The sequence below is a fragment of the Cynoglossus semilaevis genome, chromosome 10 (genome assembly GCF_000523025.1).
Source record: "Cynoglossus semilaevis isolate Cse_v1.0 chromosome 10, Cse_v1.0, whole genome shotgun sequence".
Classification (NCBI taxonomy): domain Eukaryota; kingdom Metazoa; phylum Chordata; class Actinopteri; order Pleuronectiformes; family Cynoglossidae; genus Cynoglossus; species Cynoglossus semilaevis.
The window spans coordinates 12,384,325-12,399,173 of NC_024316.1; the positions used below are offsets into that span (position 1 = coordinate 12,384,325).

The following is a 14,849-nucleotide window of genomic DNA, read 5'->3' on the forward strand; positions in this document are numbered from 1 at the left end:
TCGGGATTCAGTTGATCCACCTAAAAGTCACATCATAGTCTTTTGAACTGTCAGTTTTAATACCTGAAGGCGTGGAGAAGCTGGTTTGACCTTGACATCTGACATTAGATATAGTGGTACAGTAAACAGTATGTCCAAATTGTCCATCACTAATTAAATGACCTTGATGAAGTAAATTTGACACATGCTTTAATTAAAGCAGCTTTCACACGTAAATTCAAGTCATTCTCCTGTTAAATGATGATTTAAAAAAATGAAGGTATTTTATGTAGAAAATTGAAGACAATTCAGCCAACCTACTGAAACACTGCTCTCAAGGTGAATAGAAAAAAAAACATTTTAGGTTTTTACACATTTAAAATTTCACACAATTTATTTAAATTATTGGTGGTCTATGGAAACCATAGTGTGAGCCAGAGCTTCTATGGTGAATTAGAAACTGCAGTGCCACCTACAGGTACCTTTTTATTTAGTCTTCAATACTGACTGATGTCCAATATTTTTTTAAGATGAAGTCTCTGTTTTAACTGACATGTTACATTTTCCTTTGTCTTCTCCAGGAGAAAGAGAGCATCACTAAATGCATCTCAGACCTGAAGGCTTTGGCTAAGACGTCTCAGGCCAAAGCCACTGTCTAAATTGTCCAACCTGCTCTGACCCATGACTTACCGTCTCATGAAGAAGGCGTTGACTTTTCTTCAAAGAATAAACAATTTCTTTTCACCATGGTCTATGTCAATAGTATGGGTGTGTACAGTATTTACACGTCAGCTGATAGTAAAATAAATGATCCTATTAATTTTGACTGACCAGTTTGATTTTTATTTTTTCAGTCTTTCTAATCTCTGTTTAACTTTTCTGATATAAATGCTCAATTGTTCTTGGTCTATTGAACAAATAGACCAAATCCTGAGCATTTCATATCCAGGCTAGATTTCCACCAGATATCCAGGCTCAAGTGCCAAAGACCTTTGATCTCGGTTAAAGACGTGTTATGAAGCATTTTCTTTCAACCTTTGGACTCATAATAAGCCACCGACCTGCTCTGTCCCTTAACCACTAAGCTGAAATGCCCACCTTCAGATGACGAATCAGGCCAACCCTCTTGATCATACACCTGTGCAGCATAACGAGCTGTTGCTCTTTGAACCATTTGCCTTCGAGCAGGAAGTCGGTGGTTTTGTGAAAGCAGAAGAGTTGGTAAAATACTGGTGTAAAGGAAAAGACTATGACGCCGGAGCAGAGCTGACGCTGAACGGTAGATTTGGTGCTTTTGTCTTTGAGGAGATTCGAGGTTATCCTAGTCCATTTTGAGGTAGGTGAGTTTTGACAACATTTTTATACTTACTGTTTTTCTGTTGTATACAAAGTGTGAATAACAATTTAAATGTTTTGGTACTTTAGGAATCAGTTGTGTAAGTGTTAAAAAAAAAAGCGAAGCCAGTTTTCTGAGCTCATGATGTAAAGTAAACCAGAGACTAAAAAATGCATTTTAAACTCTTAATTTTAATTAAGACTTTATTTTTATATTTTAGAAGTGAATAAATCATAGATTTTGCTGAATTAAAGTTACCTTTGGTAAATGAAACAGCTCTGGAAAATAACAGGTGTAACTGCAGATAGGTTGGGCGAGGTGTGACACTCATGTCAGGGAAATGACTGTTGATGAACAACACTGACTGATTTCTACAACTACAGCAGAGAAATCACCCTCTTTGTCTCACATTAGCATTTAATAGTTTGTCTTTTCAACATTTTATCAAAATTCCTTTTTTCCACGTGACAAATGTCTTACACTTACAAATTAATATAATCTACGATACACTGTTTAACACGAGGCACAGCTTTCACCATTCACTTTTATGACTTGGTTTAATATGAAACCACCTGTCACCTTTCTGCCAAACCGTCAGGTCGTAAAAGGCTCTCTGTTCCAGCTGGCCGTGAACAATTTGGAGTTTTTACTGCCTGGAGAAAGACGAACGCGCCGGTTTAAAAATGTATGGAAACACCAGCCGCTTCACCTACTCCCCCAGGTCAGTAAAAACACACTGAGATTCAGTTCACCTCCTGTCATTTTGAATATTATGCAATATGAGTGCTTTATATAGATATTTACAACCCGTTCACACCCACTGATAAAAAACACCGGGTGTGTGGTAACTGTTCTATCATGTTTAGACAGAGGATGATTTATACACAGATTTATTCTGTGAAAGAATCATTTGGCTACACAATTGGAAAAACAAAATGTATTTACATCGTTGTGGTTAAAAACCTATTAAGAGTCTTTTCATTTGGTTACATCTTTTTCTTTTTTGCTAAAATGGTCTGTATTTTTCGCAGTCACACTTCAAGAATCTATTTTCTATGTTGTTTATATGTTTATTTTCCTCTTGTATTTTTTAAGGGCGTCTACACAGGAGGACTTCCCTCAACAGAGACGGCCTTTACAGCACGATGAACACAGGTCTTCTCTGCAGAGAGATGGCCTGTCAAGGCCCAGTGGGAGATACATATACAGTATGACAAAAAAAAAAACTATTTCAGAAGAAAATGTAAAATCACCAATATAACATTTGGCAGGTTGTCAAAATGAAAATGTGTTTTTGTTACAGTGCAGAGAAAAGACTACTCTGAGAACCTGAACAGACAGGCTGAGAGCTTACATGTCAGAGTGGAGGTAAGTCAGGAGTCAGTCTTCAAAATAAGACAAACCAGTGACTACAGCTCATTAATGACCATAAACGCCTGTCCTGCAGCACCTGTTCACCTGTGAGCTGGACGGCCTGGAGCTGAAGAGAATTGAAGACTGTGTGGCCAAGCTGAAGAGGCTGGAAGCCAAAGGTCGTCTGTGGCCACAGGAGATGATCATGGAGGCCATGGGAGGACACCTGCTGCTGAGTGACATCGAGTCCAAGGTAGAGACAATGAAGACAGCTTCGTTTTTTTAAATGCACTCATTAGGTGGTAGAAGGTAGCACATCAATATTCCGCTCTAATGTATAAAAATGGAATTTTTAAGAAAAAAAAAGTTTGAAAGAGAAATACAGTAAAGCCACGGGTAAAACAACCAAGCAGTGAGCGACACAGCGCGACAGGTTGAGCGGAAAAATGGAGCTCGGTTGAACACTCGTAACTCGACGTTTCCTTGCATCTTGAAGAAAATCTTGCAAAAGTTGCTTGCTCATAACTTGGAAAACTCTTATTTCGGGTAGCTTGTATCTTGAAGCCCCGTTCTATTATAAAGGCAGACTCCTATTAATAGGATGACTATAGATAGTGTGGTTTAATAAGTGATGTTTTGCATTAGATGAGCGAGGTTTACCTCATTACCAGATACTTTTTGACTTATCGAGAAAAATGGTTACAATTGCCGTTGAGATTCAACGAATGCCAGTGTTAGTACGTTTTTAGTAAGAAACGTCCAGAAGGTCAATGCCAGTGTTAGTATGTTTTTAGTAAGAAACGTCCAGAAGGTCAGCGTAGCTAAGTTAAGAAACACGATGTCGATCGTTAACCGTGTTTCTCTTATGATGTGTTTTCGGTAATCTTTTCATTTTAATCTCACTTTAAAGACTGAGCTGGAGACATTACCTCTGAGCAGCATCACACAGACCAATGCTGTGCTGGACAGCTGTGCCTACAACTCTCTGCTGATAATAATAGTGCAGGACCGCAGGAAACGCTCCCCACAGGTCTTCATGTTCCAGTGTGAGGAGGTCAAGGTGAGAGATGTATATTTTTGGTTTTTGATGTGTTCATAAATTCATACATCTATTTAGAATATGTCATTGTAGCCTCAAGGGAACATGGACATGGAATGAAGTATTAAATCTCTACAGAGGCAGAGACGAACCACTAGGGGGGAGTGTGTGATCGAGAACGCTTCCATGTTGAATGCCGATCTGCTCAGTCAAACAATATAAACAAATACTAGCGGAGTGTGAATCATTCGGCTGTGCTACATTTGACTCATGGACACATTTTCCTCACAGTGGTTCTCTGTTCACCTTCTTCTCTCTCTCTACCAGGCTGATCAGCTCAAGACTGAACTGGACAAAGTTGCCCAGAGAACGGATGGTAATGTTGACCCTCACTGGGGGCAGTCTGATATCAGGTACTTGTATAAGAAGCCTTTTGGTGATGGGTATTCACTATGAGAAGCCACATGGAGTACAGCTAAGTGTTGGTCATTTCAGAAATAATCTTGAAAATCTCATTGGACAACATTCTCCGGGAGGTTTTCCACCAGACCACAATGCCATGGGAGAAGTCCTGCACAATTCTGATCACAGGGATTTTCAGATTCTTCCTCCTGCCATAAAAGTAGCAGTAAAGAAGACGGTAAGTTCTGCTCACATTCAGTTTCTACAGGCTGTAAGAGGCGGATGATATGATATGTTAGCATCATCAACATCACACACATGCCATCATTCTTGTTTACCCTACGTGGTTTGGTCTGTTTTTATTATATAACCTTCTCACCCGCAGGACCTTTTCAACCGTGTTATAGCCGATCTGGAGACTTTCTTGGGCCAAGTTTCTGTTTCGCTAAAATCATCTTCACAAGTTGGCAAGAGCAAGAAGATGAAGAATGGTGAATATTTTAGTTCATTTTTTTTATGGCTGTGTTAATGTTATTGTAAACACGGGGACTGTGTAACATGTACAGCTGTTAAAGTAGTTATCATCATGTGATCTCTCCAGCAGCACCAGCTCACGCTCTGCCACCACCACAGGAGTACATCGCCTGTCTTCAGAAGGTCAAATATGGGATCAACCTGCTGGTGAGCTCCTCGTCTCTGTTCAGACATCCAGTCAGGCGGTTAGAAGGTATTAGGATGTTTGATAGCAACCATAGGAGTTGACTGAAGAACACCTCTGGATCCTTATGTTCCAGGTTCAGCTGAAAGGTGCACTGAAACAGCCCACGGTCCCTGACTTTCTCCACATCATCTTCACTTGTCTTGGCATGGTAAACACCTAACATGTTATTGTAATATGTTGACAGTGCATTTGATTTCTTCCTCACCTCACCTTCTCCTGCTCCACAGATGCTGCCTCACTATCCTCCACAGCTGCCTCCTTCTGTGGTCTCCCCTCTGCTGACAGACGCTGCCCACCAACTGCTGGAAGAAGTCTTAACTCCAGAGGAGAAAAAGCTTTGGGCGGCCCTGGGAGAATCCTGGATGACCCCCAGGTAGCATGGCCGTCACACACACTTAGCACACACTTTTTAAAATGTATTTTATTTTATTTTTTTTACAGCTAGAAGCCAGTGAATGTGATATTTTTGTGGAATTTATTTTCCATACATTTGTGGAGTTATGTCATTATTTGTTTCTGTCTGAAAATGCAACATTTTGACGGTAGTCCCTTACTGAGTCTGAACAGTGGGCAATTGTTGAATAACATGGTTGTGAACATGTGTAAAATGCAGAGTCACTTTGTCACAGTTTAAGTCATGTGACCACAGGTCGTTTCACTCTGTCGGCTCGACCTCTGCCCTTGATTCTCTTGAGTCTCTCATATCTCTCCAACTCTTGTAAATGCGACTAAATCACTGTTTTCCATCACTCCTGAGTCCAGTCTTTCTGAAAGGGTTTTTTCCCCCTAAGATTCCACAGCTGTTTGTGCCCTGTCATTACTGTTGGTGGTGGATGTGATAGTAATTTCACAGTTCAGTAATGTGTTGTATGTGAGCTATTCCACTCTTCTGTCTTCAGATGTAGTTGTCACTGCTTCAGTTTTTTGTTAAATTTATTAAATTTTCCCCAAGTAAAAAACAACACATTTTCTTTAGTGAAAGAGATGATTGAGATTATAGGGTAAATCAATGTCTTTCTTCTACCAAAAGAATTCTTTTTTTTTTACCTAGTGTTATTGTTGTTTTTTGGTTCCTCTCATGTTTCTGACAAGAAGTTATTTTTTCCTGAATCAACATACTGTGAGTGTTGCTTTTGTTTTTATGACGATACCCAGTGTGATACTTCAGTATTGTCATGGGTGTGTCCTTAAATTAATGAGTAACAAATTGTGTAATAGTTTGTGGTTTAGAAATAAGTGAAAAAAAGCCACTAATAATTAACTTTTGTTAATTATGTAATAATTGCATTTCTAAGTATAATCGTCTGTTTAGCTTGAACTAGATTTATTTTTATGAATATTTATAAATCAGTTCACTGTCTGATATTTGTATTTATCTGAGTCTTTTCTGTCTTTTCAGTTCTCGTTGGCCTTACGGTCAAGTCCTGCCTTACTCTCCAGTGTTCTACGATGGTTGGCAACCACCCTCCCCCTTAGACTCCCCCCAGCTGAGCAGGAGCAGCAGCCAGCGTTTCCCAGTCAACGAACCCACCAGAGAAGTGAGTGTCAGTGATCAGACGGAGCCACACGTCTAAAATTAGAAATTCAAAAAAGGTAAAAGATAATTTCACCTTCAACAGGATCAGAGGTAATAGTGACAGGATAATATCACTACTACATGTCCATCAAAATAGAACGATTACTTCAAATATGTAGTATCCCAGATTCCCCCAATCACACATTTAATTACTGTAAGTACAGTTGTTTCTATCAGTAAGGATTCTACCCTGTGTCCGTTTTTTTGCCTCTGTTGCTAGGTGACAGATCAACCCCTAGTTTAAAATAGTTACCAGAGCTAAATGAACAGAGCTGCTGGCAGTTGTTAATAAAAGTGTAAAGTCAGACTGAGATGACTATCATCTATGTAGTAGCTCTGATGTAATCTGTAATAATGGAGTAGAGTATTAGTATTTACCCACTGTGTCCTGTGGAACACCAGAGTCATGCGAGTGGATTTTAAATCTTACCATTCCTTGCCTGCAGATGGTGCTATCTACATGCAAAATAGCATATTTCACCTTAAATACTAATTATAACAATAACTCCCATGACACATTGGTAAAAAGTAATGTACACGATGAGTGCAGAAATAATGTCTCTTATACCAGGTCAAAGGTCACATTCATAACAATGTATGAGTGCAGAAATAATGTCTGTTATACCAGGTCAAAGGTCACATTCATACAGTTTGATCAGAATATTTTATACCTTTTACAGTCTGTATTCGGTGACTGGAACTCCAAACCTGCACCGTGAGTCTCCTTACTCTTTAGTAGTAATGTGTTCTTACAATACATACCACAAGTACTTCAGTACTTTTGATCAGTGCTGCTGTCAGAGCATGTTTCTGCTGCTGTTTCAGCTCCAATGAGCCCCCCCAGCTAATGAGGGTCATGTACAACTTTGTGGCCAGGAACAACAAGGAGCTCAGCCTTATGAAGGACGACGTGGTTCAGGTGAACTGGGAAATTGATGTTTTGGGATTAAAATTTTTTCTGAGAAACATGATTTGCTGCAGTAAAATGTGATGCTTAGTTAAGTTTGGAGTCTTTTTTACAGAGAGAATAAACCAGTGTATGAGTAGTGTATAAATAAATTAGGAATCAGTAAAATGTTTCTAACATGGAATGAAGTATTTCAGAATATTTTGTTACATTTTGGAATAGTTGTGGCCCGAGTGAAGCATCCAATTGTGTTTTTACATATAAATAATAAAATGAATATACCTACATTGCAACAGACTGACGGCTGCATCGACCAATGGGAGCTGGATGCAGACCACAGTCACTCACTGTATCAACTTTTACTCTGTTTTGATTTATATTTATATTACATTTTTTATCCTATTTTTCTCAATATTAAAATAATTTTTGAACAATACAATAAAACTGTTTGCTGGGTCATTTTGAAATGTAACACTAGCCTTAATAAAAAAATAGTAATAACCTTGATTTATGTATTTCCTTTTCATATTCACTGCATGTTGTTATATTTCAATAATCAGGAGAGTTCTTTGACTCGTGTTTTAGTAAATGTTTTAATCATTAAGATCCTATGTCTTCTTTGGATTTCTTGTGCAGGTGATACAGAAATCCAAGCAATGGTGGCTAGTTCGAAATGGCCGCGGTGAAGAAGGGAGTGTTCCTCAGAATGTTCTGGAGCCGGCTCACAACAACTGGCAACCTGACGACAGAATGGTGAGCTAAGTTAAAAGGTGTTTTCAGAGGTATTATGATGAAGAGATTTTTTTTTTTAAAAAGAACTCATGAAATTATGATCACACTATATATATATTTTTTTTAAAAGAACTCATGAAATTATGATCACACACTTGACAGGATGCTCGTGGCCCGGTGACTCTGGACATGTCCTCCACACCTGCAGAGGTGAAAGCATGGCTGCAGTACAAGGGTTTCTCCAAAATGTCAGTGAATTTATCCACTAATATCTGCACTATAGAATCAAACTAGATCAAAGTGTGTGATAATATTTGAACGTCTTATTTGCTCTGACGGGAACAGCACCGTGTCCTGCCTCGGAGTGCTGAACGGTAAACTGCTGCTGGGCATGACCAAAGATGAGATAAGGACCGTGTGTCCGGAGGAAGGAGCCAAGGTCTTCTTCCAGCTGCAGGCCGTGAAGTCCAGCATTGCAGTGAGTACCTGTCACTCCGCACCAACACAACCGCACACATTTCCACACACACTAATATTCCCCCCTGTCTCCCACAGCTGGCCAGTGAACCGTCAGGTCCATACAACAACCGCTACTACTAACAACCACAACAAACTGTAACTGCTGCTTCGGTGTCTTAATGATGAGTTTTAATATGATGATCAATACTGTGGTCCACATCCTCAACATCCTCTGGGTCACTACTGTCAGCGCTGTTTTATTTTAAAACAAATCTAAAGAATGGTGATTTGAAACATGATGTCTCTGCTGTAACACTGGACCATAACAATGACTAAACCAGAAATGTCATTTACACTGGACTCCCTAGATACCAGTTTAATTAAAAACCAATGAATTGGTTCAACCCCCAGAAATATACTATTACCCCCCCCCCCCAACTAAACAGATAGAAACAAATATATTGACAATATAAAATGATAATAATTCAGAAAACATTTTTATTTTTATTATAAAAAGTGTCGGGGCCACTTATTCAAATTCAGTTGTCAAAATGGAGCTGGGTTGAGCACTCCTAACTAGATATTTTCTTGTATCTGGAGCAATAGCTGCAGCTCAATGAAATACCGGTATTTCTGGAAGCTCGTATCTAGGGGGTCCCCTGTATTACTATATATAACTTTTGTCTATATATTTAAGTATACATATAGTTTCTTTAGTGTACTTTCTAATCTAACTACAGAACAGCTGTGAATTAATGCATGTGTATATACATATATATTAAAATCAGCATCTCTCAAATCATCTGCTATTAATCTAAATGTTACTCTTTTGTAATTCAGCCAAATGATGAAGAAACTAATGTGAAACAATTTCAAATATACAAAAGTATAACTTTGTAGAGTTGGTAGATTTTAGTCAGTACTGTTCGCCTTGATGTTGGCTAGTAGAACTTTGGTGAAGCTGCAGTATTTAACAATATTAATTGCTCATATTGTCAGTAGTACTATATTATCAAATATGTTTTCTGTTTTTTTTTTAATGAGAATGTGATCAGTTCAACAAAGAAATCAATGCTTTAAAATTGACCACTTACAGTCATAGAGACAACACAATGAAAACCATTGTGTTGTCGTCACGTCAGTTGTTTAGTCAGTAATGAGGAACAAACAGACAGAGACGATCACTTTATTGTCATTTTTGGTTAACATTTATATTCGGTCTCAGATGTTCAAACTGAAGGGAGGCAGGGGCTTCTACAGAAACAACATTTATTTTCCTTCACACACACAAAAGTATAATTACTTCACAGACAGCTCATACAGTGTGGTCCTGTTGTGTGGGGTTGGAAACAAGAACACCAAAGAAAGACGGAGCAAACTGGGAATACAGGAAAAACTGATGTTTTTTTTTTCTGTAATTCTGTACCATTTGTTTTAATTGGGACATTAAATTAGTTCACTGCAATTCAATATTTGTTGTCCGGAATATGTCCATCACGTTCTTCGTGGTCAAATGTCCTACAGTACCTCTGTGTTGACATAACAACACAATGTGATGTAAGGACAAACACAACAACACTTGTTGGTCCACGTTCTCACAACCTGGTGGTTCTGATCTAACGTTTCTGATTTTTGTTTGACCTATATTAGGTAACGGGGCAGGTACGGATTGATCTCAATAATTTGATTTGTGAACCAGCTTGCTGAAGAGCAGCAAAGTCAAATGATTCTTCAGCTTTGGTGTGAGTTTGTGGGCCACATTCTGGACACCAGAAGTGGGATACAAACATAAACTGTAACAACTCCTAATGTGAATGTGTGGACTGGGCTAGACCAAAAAAACCTTTGTCAAATTTGGCTGAGATGATGCTCAATATCAGGGTATAAGACCAGATGTGGGTCACACACTGCTGTATGTGAGCTGCATTGATCACTGCCCCACAGGTGGACCAGATAAAGTAGACCAGAATGTCGTTGGTCTGCAGGTTGACGTGTGTTTTGTGTCACTGTAACTCCACCGTCACTAACACTGTCTGATGTTGTATTTGCAGAACAACAGTGACTCACCAACACAAACGCCCACTGCACTGGACCAAGTGCAAAAATACTGTATAACCGGGCCGACGTCTCCGAGACCAAACAAGTAGATAAAGTGCTGTAGAAGTAGACACTTCAGTATTCTGTGTTTGTCAGTTGTTCTGTAGACATTTCTGCTTCTATGGCTTTTGGCACAGGATGAGCTCGTGACGGGACTGGAGAACCTGGAGGAGCGGCCCATCGTCGATCCATCACTCGGCTTTGGATTTAAACATGCATCCATAAGGGCAGATGGTGTGAGGTAACGAGCACGGTTCTGTCTACAGTAGTAACAATATCACAGAAGTACAACTAGATGTCTGCAGCCTCACAGTACAACCACAGACAAACACTGACACACCTTCATGCAAAACTCTGCTCCATCACTGTTTCACAGAACAGCTGGGGTATTAGAGGGAGCAGAGCCGTGGAAGCTGTTAACGCCGCTGCCTGAAGCAGGAGGAATAACCATGTGAAGCACAGTATGAGGTACTGGTCCTGTGGGTCAGACATGTTGACACCAGGCTGCTGCTATGAGATGGGTTTACTCACTCTGTGGTGCCACAGCACAAAGGTTAGAGGTTTGTACGAGATTTGTATGATATGAGTGTGAACGCTGCTTTGTCCATATGTGTCCCTACGACGACCTTCTGACCTGTCCATCCTTGAGGCCCACATTTTCTACTAATGCCTCCCCATAGCCATTTAGACAATAAAGTCCTAAATATGAAAAATAAATATTTTCTTTAGTTAGTAAATCTGATCAGAAACTGTAAGATGAAAATGTTTTCCTCACTTGCCTAAATTATTTATTAGTCTTTCTTATAGTGTTTTTTTGTTTTTTTTTTTGAAAAATGAAGTTCCTCTGATGTAACTATTGCCAGACTAAAAATAAAAGATGAAACAACAGAAAGATGGCCGACAATTTGGGCATACAGAGATCGCTGGTCCTCTCACCTTTTGATCCAGTAGCATCTTACAGTGTGTGGACAGAGCTTCTCACCTTTCACAGCAGTGATGAGTTTATGTGCAAGGTTCTGATGTGGAGAAACATGGAATGTGGTGAGATTTTTCTTTGTGCTGTGCTTCCCCTTCACTTCTCTGTGCCCTGCACCGCTCCCATACACAGACTGCCCTCCTCCTCGATGGTCTCCAGCTCGTCGGTGCGGATGGCCTGTGTGATCAAATTCAACTCCTCACACATGGTCTCACAGCGGTATGCTACGCGAATGTCAGGGACGTTAGTGCGCCTGATGTCGTTCCCCTCCTGTCCTTCCATGGTGTAGTTTGGACCGAGCCAGCAGCTCTTCACCTGGTCCAGAATAAGAACAGAGGGAGGAGGCGTCACAGTGGGATTAAAGACTGGAGGAGGTGAAGGCTGTTAAAGGTCTGAGCAGAGATGTCACCAAGTATGTAACAATGATACCTTATGAGAAAATCCACTCATCAGAACACTGTTTCTGGCCAGTTCACACATGTCACAGGAGCTCAGCTTCCAGACCTGAGCAGCAATGCTGTACTCCTCCATTAACGGCTCCTTCACAGATGAGAAGAATGAGGAGGAGACCAAAAAAACATTTTGATGCTTTAAATCTTTGGAATGATGGAAAATACTATTTTTTCAGAACACAAAGAACCATCAAGTATAGAAAAGATGTTAAAAAAAACTAAATGTTCTTCATTGTTATTCCAGTTTTAAGGTTTATTAGAGGATTTAAAGATGCAACTGCAGTTCAAGCACCAACACGACGGGGGCAGCAACATGCACAAACCTTAGCGAGGTTTGCTGGAAACGGCACCGATTAATCGACCTATCATGGCAAACTGAAATCTAATCTTAAACTTTTTTGTCACAGCGCTCTCCTCTGACCTTGGTGAAGTGAAACTGCAGAGGGTCGTCTGTGGACAGAGACACCATCAAACCTCTGGACAGATACTCTGGGAGAGGATTGCGATGGTAACTGAGGAAGAGACTATTGTTGCTGAGAGGAGACATGGCGATGCCTAGCTGAGCCAAGTAGTACAGATACTGCAGTACAGGAGCCTGGCGGTACACAAGGAGCAAAGGTAAATACCATCAAACTTTTTCTGAGAGGACGCTCTCTCCTCCAAGGAAAATTAAGATGTTGAAATATTGTTTTCTCACCTTCCTGAGCAGCAGCCCGTGGGAGATGCTCTCTGACAGCATGAACCCAGACACCAGGTGATGGATGGGCCCAGCTTCTCCACAGTGAGGACGCAGGACAAACACGTTAAGTCCCCGCTGCCTGAAAAGAAAAGTGGAAGGTCAGTCAGTTGAATTCTTCTTTTCTCTTTAGGTTTGATAGATCAGGGTCATTTCTTTCCACAACTTTGCTGAAGCATATTGAGACCAGGTGTGGTTACATACCTCCGCAGGTGATTGAGCACAGTCATGTTTGCATACATGTAGTAGAGGTAGTAGGAATAGGGTGGGTTGTCCTCCTCTGTCCAGTTGGCCGGCAGTGGACTGTCCAGGTTGAAGATGTGCTGCTCAGGTTTGGACTCATCGTCCACACTGTCAAAACCCACAACCTGCGTGAGAGACGAAGAGCAGATCCATGAATCCCAGAGAGGATGAAATAATCGTAGAGATTATTGGTGGGAAGGCAGTCTTCGTACGTGTTGGAGGAAGAGGTGCAGCTGAGGATGACTGCCAGGGTTGATGGTCGCCTCAAACAGAGGCATGAAGATGTTTTCAAGCATCTCCTGGAAGTTGTTCAGTTGTTTCTTTGTGTGGTAGACGTCACTGTTACAACACCACACACACGTTAGCAAATCAGTGGGGAAAACGTTTTAGAACTATTTCTTTCCACCAAATTAACATCAGTGGAACTGTCCTCAAGAAATGGTAAATATGTTCAGTCTTTGGTATAAAAGGTGCAATTTTCTTAACCTTAAATTATTTTTGCTAAACCAAGTGTCGTTCAAGAGAAGAATAGAATTGTGTGTTTCAAAAGTTTGATGTGACAACAGCAATAATAATAATAATAACAACAACAGCAATAATTCAATATTTCAGACTCAGTTGAATTTAAAAATCCTTTTCCGCCATTGTTTTTTTAAGATTTTTAAGTTTTTTTATAACACCCCAAAAATCCACATATTTCTCATTTAATTTAAGAAAAATAAAACCTTTCACCCAACCAATAACTGAATATCTAATAATCTTGAATGAAAGCTAATCTAAATTATTTTTGAACTGGTTCAATTCACTTGTCACGTTACTCACAAGAGTCGTGGCACTTGAATGAGCCAGCGCACATTGTTGGAGTAGACCTGATGTTTGACGGCCCACTGTGCCAGTTTGTCCCACTCTTCTCTGGAGCGTCCGTAGATGGAGAGTCTCAGCTCTACGTTCTGGTACTTACTCTCCTCCAGGTCGGCCATCACCTCCTGGGAAGCAGTGACACAGAACAGTCAGCAGGGGACACTAGTGCTGTCAAATGTCCTGTACTCAGTATCAGTAGGCACCTTGATGATGTGGCCAAAGTATTTCCCCTGGATGTGGTTGTCAGTTTTGATGAAGATCTCTCTCAGGATGGACTCACCGATGGGATTGTATTTGGAATTGAACTTATCAAAGCGATGGAAAGTGTTTCTGTCCTGTAAAAGAAAAGTCAGGTCATGCTGATAAATAATCCTTGTCATCTGCAAAACACATGATGATAATAATATGTTGATACATGTTGTTCCAGACCCTGGTTCTGAAGATGATGGGCTCACTTACTGCATGCATGTCCAGAGTGTCTACACTGAGGTCAAAGGCTGTGAGGTTCATGCTCTCAAACACCTCCATGAGCGTCTGACCTCTCCCTCTCTCCACATGAACTATCTCCGTGGGATACTTCTTCATGGCTCTTTTGATAAATCGCAGTAGGTGCTTCTGGTTCATGCAGGAAGAGGCGTGAATGTGTGTGTCAACCTAAAACAAAATTACATTAATAACATGTTGGAGTCAAGTGTTAGTTTTAATGGCAGCTCAGACAGCTTGACATCTGTGGGGTGTGATGCAATCAGAGCCCAGGTGCCAGGCTTGTGGGTTCTGATTAACTCTTCACCTTACGGATGTTGTAAAAATCTCGGTGTGGGACTTTTTTCTGTGCCGCCAGTTCTTTCATTTCATTAAGCAGGATGTGCATCTGAAATTTGGAGCTCAGGTACTGCAGGCGACGGTAGCAGAAAGATTTTCTATAGCAAAAAAAAAACCAAACAAGTCAAAAAAGTAAAAATTCACTCATTTGCCTTAAA

At 40.3% G+C, this 14,849-nt stretch overlaps 3 protein-coding genes and 1 long non-coding RNA gene across 7 annotated transcripts in view; 3 read left to right on the plus strand and 1 right to left on the minus strand.

The window, feature by feature from the left end:
- The window catches only part of atp5pb (ATP synthase peripheral stalk-membrane subunit b), a 3,005-nt gene extending 2,206 nt beyond the window's left edge, over positions 1 to 799 (plus strand). The window contains exon 7 of one of the 2 annotated variants that reach the window (XM_025059292.1): positions 558 to 799. In XM_025059292.1, coding sequence (XP_024915060.1) covers positions 558 to 638 — 81 coding nt within the window. In that variant the 3' untranslated portion in view covers positions 639 to 799. The remainder of the gene's footprint in view (positions 1 to 557) is intronic. The other variant, XM_025059293.1, reaches the window with a different exon arrangement.
- A 139-nt stretch (positions 800 to 938) lies between these two features.
- On the plus strand, positions 939 to 9,974 carry eps8l3b (EPS8 signaling adaptor L3b). Of its 3 annotated transcripts, none has more exons than XM_008318839.2 (19): positions 939 to 1,319; positions 1,914 to 2,036; positions 2,411 to 2,523; positions 2,619 to 2,683; positions 2,763 to 2,921; positions 3,579 to 3,728; positions 4,035 to 4,120; positions 4,203 to 4,347; positions 4,495 to 4,600; positions 4,711 to 4,790; positions 4,904 to 4,978; positions 5,058 to 5,203; positions 6,230 to 6,368; positions 7,087 to 7,121; positions 7,232 to 7,325; positions 7,950 to 8,066; positions 8,208 to 8,293; positions 8,391 to 8,523; positions 8,601 to 9,974. In XM_008318839.2, the coding sequence occupies exons 2-19, from the start codon at positions 1,999 to 2,001 to the stop codon at positions 8,643 to 8,645; spliced, it is 1,812 nt and encodes a 603-aa protein (XP_008317061.1). In that variant the 5' UTR covers positions 939 to 1,319; positions 1,914 to 1,998; the 3' UTR covers positions 8,646 to 9,974. The 3 variants fall into 3 exon arrangements, with proteins under 3 accessions (XP_008317061.1, XP_008317062.1, XP_024915058.1); XM_008318840.2 differs by having other exon boundaries at positions 939 to 1,315; XM_025059290.1 differs by having other exon boundaries at positions 939 to 1,315; positions 4,714 to 4,790.
- Positions 9,975 to 11,214: 1,240 nt separating this feature from the next.
- On the minus strand, positions 11,215 to 14,782 carry LOC103385068 (AMP deaminase 2-like). Its single transcript, XM_008318841.3, has 10 exons — positions 14,660 to 14,782; positions 14,329 to 14,523; positions 14,073 to 14,204; positions 13,831 to 13,994; positions 13,221 to 13,347; positions 12,970 to 13,133; positions 12,727 to 12,847; positions 12,451 to 12,624; positions 12,007 to 12,117; positions 11,215 to 11,892 (listed from the first exon to the last, which is right to left on the minus strand). The coding sequence occupies exons 1-10, from the start codon at positions 14,738 to 14,740 to the stop codon at positions 11,674 to 11,676; spliced, it is 1,488 nt and encodes a 495-aa protein (XP_008317063.2). The 5' UTR covers positions 14,741 to 14,782; the 3' UTR covers positions 11,215 to 11,673.
- Positions 12,136 to 14,421, plus strand: LOC112487598 (uncharacterized). Its single transcript, XR_003050850.1, has 4 exons — positions 12,136 to 12,361; positions 12,437 to 12,647; positions 12,739 to 12,866; positions 14,297 to 14,421. It is a non-coding gene; the product is annotated as an uncharacterized LOC112487598 (long non-coding RNA).
- Positions 14,783 to 14,849: the final 67 nt, after the last annotated feature.

Excerpts from the sequence above, each read along its gene's own strand:
- LOC103385068 (XM_008318841.3), bottom strand. The coding sequence starts at position 14,740 with ATGCACATCCTGCTTAATGAAATGAAAGAACTGGCGGCACAGAAAAAA. Across the intron at positions 12,848-12,969 it reads GTGCTCAATCACCTGCGGAG|GCAGCGGGGACTTAACGTGT; the intron begins GTATGTAACCAC and ends TTTTCTTTTCAG. Across the intron at positions 12,118-12,450 it reads TGCAGTTTCACTTCACCAAG|GAGCCGTTAATGGAGGAGTA; the intron begins GTCAGAGGAGAG and ends TCATCTGTGAAG.
- eps8l3b (XM_008318839.2), top strand. The coding sequence starts at position 1,999 with ATGTATGGAAACACCAGCCGCTTCACCTACTCCCCCAG. Across the intron at positions 3,729-4,034 it reads TCCAGTGTGAGGAGGTCAAG|GCTGATCAGCTCAAGACTGA; the intron begins GTGAGAGATGTA and ends TCTCTCTACCAG. Across the intron at positions 7,326-7,949 it reads TGAAGGACGACGTGGTTCAG|GTGATACAGAAATCCAAGCA; the intron begins GTGAACTGGGAA and ends TTTCTTGTGCAG.